This window comes from Vipera ursinii (genome assembly GCF_947247035.1).
Source record: "Vipera ursinii genome assembly, chromosome: 4".
NCBI lineage: Eukaryota > Metazoa > Chordata > Lepidosauria > Squamata > Viperidae > Vipera > Vipera ursinii.
Window position 1 is genome coordinate 95,946,060 of NC_139514.1, and position 16,144 is coordinate 95,962,203.

General features: G+C 37.3%; 1 protein-coding gene across 1 annotated transcript in view; it reads left to right on the plus strand.

The window, feature by feature from the left end:
* Nucleotides 1-15,410, plus strand: part of TM9SF2 (transmembrane 9 superfamily member 2) — a 33,433-nt gene extending 18,023 nt beyond the window's left edge. The window contains exons 10-17 of the mRNA XM_083361922.1: nucleotides 4,156-4,288; nucleotides 5,088-5,207; nucleotides 6,193-6,250; nucleotides 6,783-6,942; nucleotides 7,787-7,938; nucleotides 11,416-11,527; nucleotides 12,403-12,574; nucleotides 15,057-15,410. Coding sequence (XP_083218048.1) covers nucleotides 4,156-4,288; nucleotides 5,088-5,207; nucleotides 6,193-6,250; nucleotides 6,783-6,942; nucleotides 7,787-7,938; nucleotides 11,416-11,527; nucleotides 12,403-12,574; nucleotides 15,057-15,124 — 975 coding nt within the window. The 3' untranslated portion in view covers nucleotides 15,125-15,410. The remainder of the gene's footprint in view (nucleotides 1-4,155; nucleotides 4,289-5,087; nucleotides 5,208-6,192; nucleotides 6,251-6,782; nucleotides 6,943-7,786; nucleotides 7,939-11,415; nucleotides 11,528-12,402; nucleotides 12,575-15,056) is intronic.
* Nucleotides 15,411-16,144: the final 734 nt, after the last annotated feature.

A 16,144-nucleotide genomic window follows, 5' to 3' on the forward strand; every position in this document is an offset into this window, starting at 1 on the left:
GCCTCCCAGGTCTAGAACAGCCCACCGGAAGTGCATGATGCCACTTCCGGAAGTCCGTTCTAGGCATCAGAGGGCTGGAGGAGGCCTCCCAGGCCTAGAGCAGCCCACCAGAAGTGCATGATGCCACTTCCGGAAGTCCATTCTAGGCATCGGAGGCCCAGGCCTGCATCAGATATGAGAACCGATTGTTCAGTTATTTCAATCCTACCACTGCTTATCACTCTGACCTTCTTGGATTATAAACACCTACCGAGCTTGGACTTTTAATCTCAAGATCTACTGGGAGAGAAAAAAAAATTGGCTTTTGACTACGTCTGGCTGGGAGAGACTTTTGAGCTGTTTTCAGGGTGGTTGAACGTTTTGAACACTTTGAACATTGTGGATTACAATTTTGCATGACCGGCAATTCTTGGACTCCTGAGACAAAGGATCACTACAAAATATTGCTTTTAGGACTGGACCCATATTCTGGAACCTATTGGATTATAAATGCTACACATAAAGACCAGAAAACTAGATGAAACTTTGTTCTACTCTTATTAAGATTGGTGATGCCTCAAGAAAAAACAAACATTTTTCAGAAGGAAATATACTCAATGCTACAATTAATTCACCAAACAATTGTCGCACACAAAGAGGACACAAAAAGAAACCATAATGAGACTAAAAATAATTTAGATAATATAAATGAGCAAATCTCCAAACTAAATCTACAACTAGAAAATTCTCAGACAATGACTACAAAGTATGAACAAATCGGAAATCAGAAGATGAACCAGAGGAAATGGACCTAGAGACAGAAGAGATAAAAGAAGGGAAATATAAACTACCATATATATATATATATATATATATATATATATATATATATATATATATATATATATATATATATATATATATATATATATATATATATATATATATATAACATACTGCAAGACTTAGCCATAACAATGAAAATGGAAAAGATGCTTTACCCCTTAGGTCTGCAAAACATACCTGATGATAAGGAAGAAGATTTTTAAAAATGGAATATAGAGCTGTTAAGAGAAATGTCACAATTTGGGAGACAAAAAATGAAAAGAAAAATTGAGGGAGAAGGAAAGTGGGAGTTGCTTAAAAATATAAATGGGTGGAATCCCCCCCCCCAAATACTATACCTACCGTAAATTGTTTTCTTCATGCCAAGTAACTTTTACAAAAATGGAAAGAAAATTCCTGGGCGATTTAATTGCCTTGCTTGGAAAGCTACTTAGCAAAGAAAGAAAATAAAACAGAAGATTTGACCTATAGAGGGAACATTACATGTTTAAATATTTGTTTGAATATGATTAAAAGAACAGATGACCCTTAGATATAATTAGACTTTTATAATGAAAGATATGATTTAAAATTAAAATAGTGTTCTTTTTTATAAGGGAAATATGAAAATAAGAGGATGGCTGGTATGAATAAAACTTAGGTATATAAATGTAAATAATATTGAGAAAATCATAACTGACAAAGATATTTCAACTATTTTTATCATAGCCATCTTCTTTGATAGTTACACATCTTGCTGTTAATTGAACTCCTAGAATCTAGATATTTAACTTTCTTTACAATCTGCATATTCATCATAGAGCCTTGGTGGAGCAGTGGGCTAATGCCTCCTTAAGTAACACCAGCTGCCTGCAATTAGTGCAGGTTCGCATCCCACCAGGCTCAAGGTTGATTCAGCCTTCCATCCTTCAGAGGTAGGTAAAATGAGGACCCAGATTGTTGGGGGCAATTAAGCTGACTTTGTAATAATGCCACTTGGGGGGTGTATGAAAGCCCTAATAAGCAGGCATATACATAGAATGAAGGCTACTGCTAAGCTTGTAAGCCGCCCTGAGTCTTCGGAGAAGGGCGGGATATAAATGGAATTAAAATTAAAAAAAATTAAATTAAAATTAAAAAATCATCTTATCAAATTCTCTTTTCTGTTTGTAAACTTTTTAACTAATATTTTAGTTTTCTCTTTGTTTATTTTCAGTCTTGCAACTGCACCATATTCTTCTATTTTCTCAATTAGTTTAGGTCCTGTTTCTTGTGGTTCTTCTAGAATGAACACTTAAGTCATCAGCAAATACCTGTAATTCATACTCCTCTCTTTATTTTCATACCTTTTATTCCATTGTCTTGTCTAATATTTCTATTTAACACTTCTAGAGTTAATATAAATAACAATGGCATTAGAGGACAACCTTGCCTTGTACCCTTAGATATATTAAAGTTTTCTGTTAAGTCCCCATTTATAATCACCTTTGCTGTTTGTTTATGGTATGTTGCCTTAATCGTATTTATAAATTTCTCTCCAAAGTCCATATGCTTTAACTGTAAGAACATAAACTGCCAATTCACATTGTCAAATGCATTTCTGTGCATCAAGGAAGATCAGTGCCATTTGCTTTCAAGGATGCATCTCATAATATTCCAATGTATTCAAGATCATCCGCATATTATTTTTAATTTGCCTTAGGTAAAAATCCATTCTGATCTACGTGTATACAATCATTTAAGAACCTTTTCAGTCTCTCTGCTGTTATTGAAGCGTAGATTTTATAATCTACATTTAACAGTGATATTGGCCTATAGTTTTTTATTTCTAATAAATCAGAATCTTCTTTGGGTATCAATGTTATATTCGCTTCCGTCCATGTTTTAGGTATCTTTCTTCTGACAGTGCTTCACTATAGACTTCGAGCATAGATGGACCTAATGTGTCTTGTAAGTGTTTATAAAATTCTGCCGGTAGGCCATCTGGCCCAGGTGTTTTGTTATTTTTTGTCTCATAATTGCTTCTGTTAGCTCCATCATTATTATTCTTTCATTCACCATGGTCTTCACTTCTTCAGACAACTTTTGGCAATTTAATTTTTTCCAGGTATTGTTTTATTGTTTCTTCTGATATTTTCTCTCAGCTATATAATTTTTCATAGAATTCCTTTTTTATTTTTTTTATTTTTTTATTAGCTTCATTTTGGTATTCTTAGCTTCATTTTGGTATTGAATAGTACCAGTCTCATCTCAATCTTTGTATCAGCTTCTTTTCTTTCTTTCTCTTTTTTAAGTCCGTATGCAAGCCATCTTCCTGATTTATTTGCATTTTCAAAAAAAATCTGTTTTGCTGCTTTGATTTTTTGTTCCAAATCCTCTTTCTCTAATTTATGTTTTACTAATTCCATTTGAATTTTAAGATTTGATTTTTGTGGTACTCTCTGTAATTCTAGTTCTAATCTTTTATATTCTTCTTCCAACCCCTTTTGTTTTTTGTTTTTGCTTTTTCTCCTTGTTTATCCTTCCTATATAAGAGATGGCTAATCCTCTAAAGTAGGCTTTGGCAGTGTCCCATACATTCTGTAAGGACGTTTCTCCATTTTTATTCCCTTTAAAAAAGAGGTCCATTTCTTTCTCCATTCTTTGTATAAACTCCTTGTCTTTAATATTGACTGCTTTAATATCCATCTTGGTTTTCTTATCTGTCCTTTCCACTCAACTTTTATTGGGGTATGGTCTGCCCAGGTATTTGGCTCCAGTTCTTTTTCCTGTATATTTTCTTGTAGCTCTGATGACATCCATATCATGTCGATTCTCAACCATGATTTGTGCCTATTAGAATAGAAGGTATACTGTTTTTTCTCAGATTTTAATTCTCTCCATACATCTTGCATTCCTATTTCTTCCACCGTTTTAAAAAAAAGTCTTTGGTAAGGCTCTCCTAACTTTTTGATTTATTTTATTACTTTTATAGTCCAAATTTACATCAACAATTGCATTGAAGTATTTACTGTAGAATCTCACATTCTTGCCTATAGGACAAGTTGAAAACTTTTATTTTGCGTTAATGGAAAAGAATTCTGAGATTCATATATGACAGGTTTCTGATGCATTCTTTTGAATGCTTGGAGAAGCTTGTATTTCCCATCATTCCGGAAGATGTAGTGAAATTATTAAGATGATTTTATTTATAGCACTCATTGAATACATTGAAATATTATTGAAACTGAATAAATAAAATATTGCAATCTAAAAAAGATAGAGTATAATAAGTGATAAAGTTGGGAAACCTATAATTATGTGAATAAGCTATATCAATATAATATGCTATACTGATTATTTCCTTTTCAGGAAGATGCACAGGAGGAATTTGGCTGGAAATTGGTTCATGGTGACATATTTAGACCCCCAAGAAAAGGAATGCTGCTTTCTGTGTTTCTGGGTTCTGGAACTCAGATTTTAATTATGACATTTGTTACATTATGTAAGTGCAATACAAATACTGTTAAAATACAGGTTCATTTTCAAAGTCTGAATTCTTTAAGCAGGATTTCAAGAATGCTCTCTGTTCTTAAGCTCTTCTTTCCCCTTTTTCTGCTATTGCTCCTCCACCAAGTTTAGAAACAACTACATTTAGAACTATTAAAAAATCACCATCTTTTTCCCCAAATACTTGTTAACAACCAATTTGCAAAGCTAGCAAACACTTTTGGTGTTAAGGATTAATAGTAACAGTCCTTGTGCCCCAAAAGATCTGGTCTTGTGCAGAAGGCCGAGGCGGGTGGTGGTGGTGGGAATTGTAGAAGCTTCCAGATGTTTGCTAATATCTAGAAACCGGCTCCTTTTGTCTCTTATTCCTGAATTTTATACAATTCAGGTAATTACGAGAATATAACAAAACCCTATAACTTTTTAATTATTTGACTTGTTTGCTGCCCATCTCGCCTTTTTGTCCTTTCCATCTCCTGCCTCCCCCACTTTTTTATATGTATTCTTAAGTTGTAGTCACATGAGGGAATGTTTCTTAACATGGACATCTTTAAAATTTATGGACTCCAATTCTCAGAATTCTCAGCAATTGCTGTGCCAGGTAATTGCCAGGGTTAAAAAACACTGTTTTATGGACTGATTATCTTTCTGGGAGGGTTTTAGCTGTAGATCTGGAAAAATACTGCTTCACAAATGGTTCCATTACGTGTAGCCATTCTGCCCAGTAGGTGTGGTTCAGGAAACTGGGTATTCCCATTTTAATTACCTTTCAAATGTATGTCTACTTTTAACAGTCTTTGCTTGCCTGGGATTTTTATCCCCTGCAAATCGAGGAGCATTAATGACTTGTGCCGTGGTGTTGTGGGTGCTTCTTGGAACTCCAGCAGGTTATGTTGCTGCCAGGTTCTACAAATGTAAGTTTTAAACTTTATTTAATCTGACAGCACTTAAATTCATTAGTGTAAATTATCATCACAGCAGCATTTTCTTCTCTAATATTGTTTGCCTTCTGGCAAGATGGAGAAATGTTTAAGACTGAAGGCTGCATGCCAGCTTACATCGTTCTTGTGCTAGCAAACTTTCAAGTTGGCTGGGGTTTTTGTAGAAATTCTCCGTCCATGGTTCTCATTTTGATGTATTTGAAAGGAAGGGAAAGCTGTGGAAAATGACAACTATTAGGTACAAAAATGAAGTTGTTGATGGCTTTTGAAGTTGCACTATGTTTGACATGTGATGCTTACATTGTTTTGTTGTTTTCTTTAGTATGGTGTCATTTGAAAGGAAGAGTAATACCTTATTCACTTTATACTTTATGACACTTTGCTGAGGTTCTTGATTAGGGATTATTTTTATTTTATTAAATAGGCTGTGGAGAGAATACATTGTGTCCATATGTGTTTGTAAGCCATTGAGACTGAACTTCACCATCCAGAAATAAAAAAATTAAGAGCCATTTAAACCATTCATTCATTCATTCAATTTCTATAGCTGCCCAACTCAACCAAGTGACTTTGAGTGGCTTACAATTCTAAAATTATAAAACAACAAAAAATCTGAAAATAAATAAGTACAAACAGCAGTTGTGATGGTTAATCAGCTAATAGTTTAATAGTGAAATAAAGTTTAAGTAGAAAAATTTAATACTGTAATGTTGATAGTGTTTTCTTTTTCTCTCTTGCTATTTTATAAGCTGGACTTTAAAATATATTGTCAGTAATTTTCTATGGCAATTAAATTAGCCTTTTGAATTGCTAAGGTTGGAGAATAGATAAGAAAGGTTCTTTCCTTAAAGTATAATTAATAATTCACATTTTGTCTAACATATTCAGATGTACTTGAGTATACCTCATCATTCCATATTTAACTGGTGTATTCCTTGTTGGCTTAATTTTTGTATAGCTTTTGGGGGAGAGAAATGGAAGACAAACGTTCTCCTAACAGCTTTCCTTTGCCCTGGGTAAGCAAATTCCTATGATTAATGTTAAATTATACACAAAATAAGCCCACCTTAAACGTGTAAGTCCTCAGTAGCATAATCAAGCTATCTCCATATCATAATACATCAGAGTTGTTTATACCAGGGAAAAGTTGATTGACAATATCAACCTGGAGAAATACTTTATAAGACAGTCCTGCTCCTCACTGGCCCTTGGTTTTACTCCTTAGGCTGCTTTTCAGATCTCAGGATAGTTGGTCTTATGTGTTGTCATACTCTATACAGCTCCTGTATTCCATCTTTTGGCTTAATCACATCAAGCAGTTGTCCCCTGAAGTGCAGAAATGACAGACAGACGTTTGAAGCTATTTAGCTGAAATGTCAACTCCTACTGGAGTTTAGTTCTATTCCATTAAGAGAAGTAGACTTTCTTGACCTATTTGCCTGATCTGATCTGCCTGTTAATGTTGCTTAACATTACATGATTAGGCAAACTGTAGTATGATTTCAGTAGCACAGAACTTCATCCATTTTAAAATCTTCTCTCTTTTAGCATTGTGTTTGCAGATTTCTTCTTCATGAATCTCATTCTTTGGGGAGAAGGGTCCTCAGCCGCCATTCCATTTGGCACTTTGGTTGCTGTTCTGGCACTTTGGTTTTGCATATCAGTACCACTGACTTTCGTTGGGGCCTACTTTGGGTTTACAAAGAATGTAAGTGGTTTTACCTGAATACATTTTGTATCTTTGTTTGCAAAATAAGTGGTGAGCCTCATCTCTCAAGAACATGCTGTCTCTAAACAAAATGCCTTAACTGAATATATGGGTCTAGCTGAAGAGGCCTACTCTGGATCCTGTCTGGCAAAGAATTTGGGCTGGCAGGACCCAGGAAAAGAGCTATGTGCTTCGCCCTCTGGAATATTCTCCCACTGGAGGTGAGGTCCATCCCCATACTCCTGTCCTTCTAGAGGAGCCTGAAAACTTGGTTCTGCTGCATGGCCTGGACCCTGACAGGATTGTGCTATGTTGGGGGTGGCTGACAGGGTAGAGAAGATCCCCACACCCAGACCACCCATCGTCCCGGTTTTTGTATTTATCTGTTGTCATCCAGTGCCACGGCATCAGTGAGATTGGTGGCGTAAAAAAATAATAATAAAATAAATAATAAATATAAAGCATGATCAGATTTCCGCTTTCTGTGACACACACTTTGATTTCAGTTGACAAGACTATTTTGAACATGAGATTTTATTACATGAATTGTATTGGAATTCTGGTTTCAATATACTTTCTATTGTACTTTGCATACAGTTGTAAATAGCTTTAAACAGATGGTTGCTTTAGATCAATTTTCTCAACTTGGAGACTTGAAAACGTATGGACTTCAACTTCCAGAATTCCCCAGCCAGCATACTGGCTGGGGATTTCTGGGACTTGAAGTCCTCACACATCTTCAAGCTGTTGAGGCTGAGAAACATTGCTTTAGATTGTGTGAAATACAGCAAAAATTACTGTGAACCAATTCCTTCCCCCCTTTTTTTTTTAAATACCTCTAAAGGCCATAGAACATCCAGTCCGTACGAATCAGATTCCTCGCCAGATTCCAGAACAATCATTTTATACAAAACCACTCCCTGGAATTGTTATGGGAGGCATTCTGCCCTTTGGCTGCATCTTCATACAGCTTTTTTTCATTCTTAATAGCATATGGTGAGTTTTGAATACATTGTAATGTACAGCTATGTTTTTGTTTGTTTATGTTTGCAATTATCTCTTGCATTTTTCTGTCCTATTGTCATGCCCTCAGAACAGTTTTCTGATGGGCAAAGAAAACTGTTGTCAACATGTTACTCATACAGATATGTTTGCTATATAGTGATAGGCTTGAAGGACTGAGTCATATAAAAGAATTGGTTGCAGACCCTGAGTGTTACAATACCCCTGGTTCTCAGTGGTTTGAATGTTCTGATGTGATATAAATCTGAGTGTCTTTATATTAGTGGATGTTAAAATTCAAGGACAACTTTGACTTAATTTACAATCAATGTCATTTTAATGGATGCAGCTAATTAGAGCAGCTGCAGATGATCTTCCTAAAGCCAGATAAATGATGTTTGTTCCTTGTATTTGTAGCACTTTAAATATGGTGACATTGTAAGAATTAATATAAACTGTTTTTACTTATTGCCCATCAGCTATAGTCTTAGTCAGAACCACCATCACAGGACCAAGTGCTATCAACATTTGCTGAATATTGATATATTTAACTAGACACACTCCCCAAAACAATATAGATTACTTTATTAAAACAGTATAGAAAAAATTATACTAAGGTTTTATGGTCTCTGCAGGATGATGTTCTCCCTTTTCAGAAAAAGAAATAAATTTATGTGTTTGAGTCTTTGTTCAGTAGCTGCCTGGACAAGGGTTTTTTTTTTTTGAAATGGTTTGTCACTGCCTGATTCCTAGGGCTAAAAGAGAGTGTTTGGCCTAAAGTCGCCCAGCTGGCTTTGTGCCTAGAGTAAGATTAGAACTCATGATCCCCAGCTTCTAATCCAGTTTAACCATGAAATAGTTAGAGACAATGATCATGGGGAAGATTCTTCCAGTCAAAATCCCTAGACCAAGGAGATTAAATTGCAAGTGAGTTTCACAGACTGCTTATATAATCAGGAACAACCTGTTAAAATGTTTTCACACAACAGCAGGTGTCCATAAAATATACATTTACAAGGCTATAACTCAGGCTTGTCAAACATGTGGCCCACTGGCTGGATATAGGCCATACTCACCCCAGCCCTGCAAGGGCAAAACAAATCATGATACATCGTGATATGGCCCACAAAGTCCTGCTATAACTAATATCAGTCCCCACCCCTCCGTTGCATAATATCATGATGTAATGATGTTCTAATCAGTTTAAAAATAATAATGGATGTCATTAACTTTGAACATACAGGGAAATAGTGAACCAGTTTGACAAACAGAACTTGTTGATCCAAAGTAGATACTGGACTGTTTCACGCCCATAAGAAAAAGAAAACATAGGCACATAGGTATACCCCAAAGAGTATAAGAAAGATTAAGGAAAATGAAAAGAAATATGGAATAAAACAAAATTTATACAAATTTATACCAAATACAAATGGAAACTGGAAAAACGACAAAGCTTCCAAGCAGAAAGAAGGTATGCACCTTCACCACAAGAAGATGTGGTTACTCTTTATAAGGCCTGTATACCATAATGGTTAGGCTTGTGGGTTGCTAGCCACAAAGGATAAAGGAAAACTATACTTTGACAGATCACTTAATCAGCATAGCCCAAAAAGGAGAGAGAAAGCAAACACAAGACACCAGAAACAAGAATTACAGCATTCCATAGAATCAAATTTGGTGATAATATACCGTAGTACAAAAAACAACAAAGGCAAGTCAGCTAAGGAGCCGAATATAGCTATAAACTATAGGCTATAAACCAAGGGTCTCAAAACTGATGGCCCATGGGCCGGTAGCACCATACGGAGGACGTGCCCACCCTAGCTCCGGCAATGCAAAAAAAGTCACGATACATCGTGACATGTCACATGACACGGTGAGTTTGACACCCATGCTATAAAGTATAACAGACTAAACAATAACCAGATCACCTAGATCAGTGATGGCAAAACTTTTAGAGACCGAGTGCCCAAACTGCAACCCAAACCACACTTCATTTATCGTTGGGTGCCGGATGGGCATGGCCCACTGGGTGGGCGTGGTGAATCGGACATTTGCCGCAACGCACGAGGTGGCTGTTTGCCTCCAACTGGATGTGCGTTGCAGCAAATGTCCGGTTTTGGCGTGGTGCGGTTTTTGCCTCCGGCCGGAGACAAACAACCAGCAATTGGGACGGATCTTTGCCTCCGGGTGGAGGCAAAAAACTGGCAACTGGCGTGGATCTTTGCCTCTTCTCGGCCCCAGCCCTGGCGGTGCGCTCACCTTCCGCAGCAGAGGGGCTGAGGCGGCGGCTGGGGCTGGCTTTGGGCAAGGCAGGCGGTGCTTCAGTGCTGATGGGGCCACCGGGCAGGTTGCCAGCCAGGAGTTGGTGGCCTTTTGGGAGAGCAGAACCCCCATCCACCCCCATAGCACAGGTGGCCAGCTTCTTCTGACTGGGGATGAGGTGGTTACAGGCGGCCTTTGACTCCCACAGCGCAGTGAGTAGCAGCCTGCCATGGGAGGGGAAGATTGGTGCCCCAATCAGTCCCCCGAGCCCTGGCCGAGCCACTACACGGATTGCCATGCCACCACTGCTGTTTCCTCCCCCCCATGCAGATTGTCCTGCTGCTGCCACTGTTTCCCCCTATACAGATTGTCCTGCCGCTGCCGTTTCCCCCGTATGGATCGTCCTGCCGCCACCAGTTTTCCCCCCCCACACCGATCGTCCTGCCGCTGTTTCCCACCCCCACCCCCGCATGGATCACCCTGCCACCACTGCTGCTTGGAAAAGGTCTCTGCCCCACGGATCTAGGGCTGCACAGCGATTTCGCACCTCTCCCCATAGCCGATCCAGGCGGCAGAGGCCTTTTTGAAGCCTCTGGAGCTCGCATCCATGGCCATGGGGTGATTTTGCAGCTCCTCAGTGGCCTGGATTGGCAGTGGGGAGGGCGCGAAATCGCTGTGCAGCCCTAGATCCGTGAGGCAGAGGCCTTTTGCACACCTCTGGAGCCCGGATTGGGCCGCTGGCGCACCGCACAATCGCCCCGTGGCCATGGATGTGAGGTCCAGAGGCTTCGAAAAGGCCTCTGCTGCCCGGATTGGCCGTGGGGTGTGTTTGCAGAATTGCTCCAGAGGCTTACCTGGACTCGTGCTGCAGCTGCCTCCACCACCCAGCCTGGATCTGCCCAGCACCTGCAGCTGCTCCGACAGTGCAGAGAGAAAGAGAGAAAGAGCTCAGGAACACATGGAGAGGGGGCGCGGAGCAGCCTGGCCCTACCTCCCTCTGGGGCGATGGCACGCATGCCCACAGGGATGGCTCCGTGTGCCACCTGTGGCACGTGTGCTATAGGTTCGTTACCACGGACCTAGATGAAACACCAGTTATCTCATCAGGAGAGGCCAAAAGCAGAGTCACACTCATTAGGAAGTTCAGATCTCAAAGGCCAAGAGCTTGCCACAGTATGAATCCTAATTTAAACTTCTGTTTTCTAGGTCTCATCAGATGTATTACATGTTTGGCTTCTTGTTTCTGGTGTTCATTATTTTGGTTATTACATGTTCTGAGGCTACCATTCTACTTTGCTATTTCCATTTATGTGCAGAGGTAAGCTTCCCAAATAGATTGTCACAAGGTATGTTTTGCTGTGTTTAATTAAAGTAACAAGATAAGAAAAGAGGATGTATTTTCTACTGACTGTCTCCTAGAGGGAGAATTTAAAGACTTACCGTAGGGAAAAGGTTGTATTTATGAGATTGGGGGAAGAAAAAAGTATTTCCCAAGTACCAAGAAGTTTGTTCTTAACAGCTAGGGAAAGTATCTGCAGTACACATGCTTAATCACTGAACTTGAATACTATATTCCTGAGTTATAAAAGAATAGTTTTAAGTTCTGCTTTGGCTTTGTTCAAACATCCAAAATCAGATTTTAGCATGGCCTGGTTTGCATATAACACTAAAACACTACTGGATTTACATATTAAACCAGAAACAAACCATATTATGATTTAGATTTGTGTGCGAACCATAACTCTTATGGTCTTACAAGAACAGAAAAAAAGAGAATCAGAAACTGTTTAATAAATAACATCCAATATATATTTTGTTTTTGTTCTTTTGACAATTAAACCAAGAGTCCCAAATACAGATTTGCAAAGTATTATATAGAAGTGGATATATTCTCAGTCATGGATTACATTTTCATAGGCAGGAAAAGCTCTAACTGATCAACGTTCCTTCACTGTTATATAAGTATTTAAAAATGTTCACCCCTTAACACTACATTTAGCTATAACTGAGTGTGTCTTTTAACGTGATAATTACAGCTAGTGTCCTTTTAATTTAAAAGTTCTAAAAAGAGGAGTGTCCAGCAAAACGTGAAATGGGATGTGATGTATGAAATAGATTTAACAACTGCACCTGAAAGCTCCGTATTTTTAGAAGCATTTCTAACTTTTACACCTCTTTCCCTCTTCTTTGTAGGACTACCACTGGCAGTGGCGCTCCTTTCTTACAAGTGGCTTTACTGCTGTTTATTTTCTAATATATGCAGTGCATTACTTCTTTTCTAAGCTTCAAATTACGGGTACAGCAAGCACCATTTTGTACTTTGGCTACACCATGATAATGGTCCTGATCTTCTTCCTTTTTACAGGTAATATTGCTTGATATACAAAATGCCTGCAGAAACACTAAACTGATAACTAATTTGAAACTGAGGATGTGATGAAGTCAGACAGAGAGTATCATACATTTTTATTGCAATTTAAAGCCCTATGTGTGATCTAGAAATTTTCAGATTTTATGTTGAGTCTTTGTTAAGGGTATCCGTATGGCATAGTTAAAAAAAAATAGGTGGTGTGATTGAAACTTTGTCTGTTTTCTATGGGTGATGCACATAAAAAATATGGTGAGTTATGATTACATTATGGGGTAGCCATCTTGCCTTTTTTGAGTACACCTGTGGACGCCCCTTTACTTTTGTACCACAAGACACCTGGCCAGAGTGAATCTTCTGCTAATTCACTATATTGAATTAAATGCCAATTCACATATTGGAATTTTTGCTCCCACAACCCACCTGCATTGTTTACAAGGAAAAAAGGTTGTATGTCAAAAAGCACATCATAAATTTCATGAGGCTAAAATGAAACATCCTAGGATATTCAGTCCTACAGGCATTTAAGTTCCTGTCAAGCTGATATAAAAGCCAAACCAAGGACCTCCTAATTGCTGTATCCAAATGATTATATTGCTGCTTACTCATCTGTTTAAAATGGTCAGCCTCAAGAAAGGTTTTGATGGTGCCCTGCTGTCACGGCAGTACAGCACATGCTTGGGGCATTTGCTTCTCATATGGCATTCTGGGTCATTGATCTGACACAGCAAGCAAGTTGCTGGAAGCTACGTGACAAATCCGATTCACAGCTAGGTCCACAACTGTGTCTTTGACATAGTAAATGAATCTGTTCAACATCACTGGCTGAGCTAATATGAAAAAAAAATCCATGCAATATCATTTAGTTTTTGCTGAAATATTTATAATGCGTAAACTATTGTGAATTTCCAAACCTCCCGAACTACCATTAAACGTACATGACATATCAAACCTTTCAGGAACAAAAGGGAATGGTGCTTATCCTTAATCTACTATTCTGAAATTAGTAATCCACTCATTATTTTTTGCTATATCAAGCAGGAACTTGAGAATTTCTACATATTCTGCAAAGGAACCCTGAAATACATATAAATGCATATTGGCAGCTTGTATTTCAAAGGATTATGTGTATCCTTTATACAGTAGTTTACAAGAGCAACTGGTTATTTTTTTCAACCATGAAAAGCTATCAAATGTTGTTTCACTGTATAATAGCTTTCTGTTTCAAGAACTGGTCAGTGATATGCATTATAGTAGACTTAAAATCAGCCAAAAATCAGGATCTAAGCTAGGCGTATATTTATACGCCATTATTTTAAAGGCCAGGATCATCTCTTTGCCACTTATCTTTTCTACATCTCATTTTCTCTGCAGAGGTTATCTTATTTCATTAGGGGTTTTGCTTCCAGGGATGAAATGATGCTATTTTTGTATCTTACGATTTTTGCATTTAAGCTGACTCTAAGCCAGCTGTTCCACCCTTCTATTTGTCAAGTTTTTAACAATTTTCCTAAATTTTGCAACAGCAACATGAATTTCCTTTCATTTTTTTGAATATATGATCAAAACAGTTTCTTCCCAAGTTCAGTGGATGCAGATACTTTAATACAGTAATCAAGGACACATTGGATGCAAGCATGTAAATTTAGATCTTAATTCTGAAGAAACATGATAGGTTGACACTTTGGGGTGTGGTTATAACAACTGTACATTGCACTTTCCAACTTTTAACAACTAAAATGCAGAGAGGCTGCTTTAGTTAAGATAAATCAGATCCTGGTGATAAAGCTGCCAAGTTACAAGAATATTTACTAAAGAGAGTATGGTGCTCCTGTCAGAAAACAAGATACAATTTAATATTTCAGGCTATAAATAATATGGAAATCTGCCTATAGATAGCTTTTTTTCTTTTTTACTATTTTCTCTTTTATCCTCTTTGTTCTGTTAAATGAACCAAGCTAAAAACAAGTGGAAAAAGGATTATTTTCATGCTGAGGCAGAAGAATGTATGGAAGGCTAAGGTTACATATTCAGTTTTCTAATCTCTACAGAGAAATGAAAGCATTGTTTGATCAGCACCACACAGAAAAAGAGTCGTTAATACAGATTCCTAGCTAAATGGTTAATTTTTCTAAAGCAAAAATCTTGTGCTATCTTTAGCTGATCTTCCTCCAGATCTAGGGAGAGGTTTAATTTTAATAAGAGATGGTCTGCACCACACCTGTCTTGCTCCACAGAACTTCCTCCTTCAGGAGATGCAGAGCTCAGCTCCTATATGGCAAGCAGGCTGTCTTTGGCACTGTTGATTTAATGCTGTGGCCCTAAATATAAATAATTCCTGAAAAAGTAATCATGATGTACTATAAGAAATCATTCAAATAGATATCTAATGTGTAAAACTATAGATTTTTTTAGGCCTGCTCTGTTAGTATAAGAAGACTGTGTATGAATATTGATGCAGTTTTGTGTTTATTTGTAGGAACAATTGGATTTTTCGCTTGCTTTTGGTTTGTGACCAAGATATACAGTGTGGTAAAAGTTGATTGAAGATACTTAATGCAGAAACTATCAACCTAATTTAAATATGATTTTTGGAAAAGAATGTAAGCTTTATTGAAATGATACAGATTTTTTCCCCTCAAATATTTGTATTGTAATTTTGCAATCTGTTTTCACTTCGTATTCTTAAAACTGAATATAAATGTATGCATTTGTAAATATTGTTATATTGGGACTTTTAAATTCTAATGACTGGTTATAAGTGCTGCCTTGCAGGATTTAATAATTCTTCTGAAAGAATAGTTGTAAATAAAAGTTTTCTAGGTTTGCTGAATGGGATTGATTATTTTTTCAAAGTAAAAAACTTATTTCTATCATGCTTCTGAAGGTTGACTGAGTGTATTGCTTGTAGTTTGAATGTTTTTGTTTCATATGAAGCCATGGCCATAAATCCATCATTTTCCCCCTGTGATTCTGTTTGGTTCTAGTTGTGTTGGCTGTTGAGATTCTGTGGCCTCCTAAGTTCTGCAACCTAAACAATTCATAACAAATAAGCTATGTTCAGTTATTACCCATTATAAATAAATGCATAAAATTCTGTAAATATAAATATATTCATAAGTTCTAAATATGCAGATTGGGTTATGTTTTTTGAGTAAATCATGTTACATAAATGTAATATTCATGAACTACTTAAAATGACATTTCATAACTATAGTGTCTCTCTTAATTCACTATATAACTAAATTAAGAGACTGGATAATATGATGAAAAAGTCTGCATAAACAGAAACAAGATGTATTACCAATTGTGTTCCCTGCAGATTTTAATGATACATATTATGCAGAATGGACAATGGATTTTTTTAATAGCTAGAACTATTTGCTTTAATTAAGAGTAAATTTGTTAGATGAATTAAAATTAGTCCACCTGCATCTCTGAAATTTGCAGTGGAAACATGTTTACTGTTTTGTTGTCTGAGGTGAGCAATTTACCTATTAATAACCTCTGCATGTTTTCTGGAAGAGCACACCTGTTGCCATGTAATTTGCATGTTTCAACAGATCA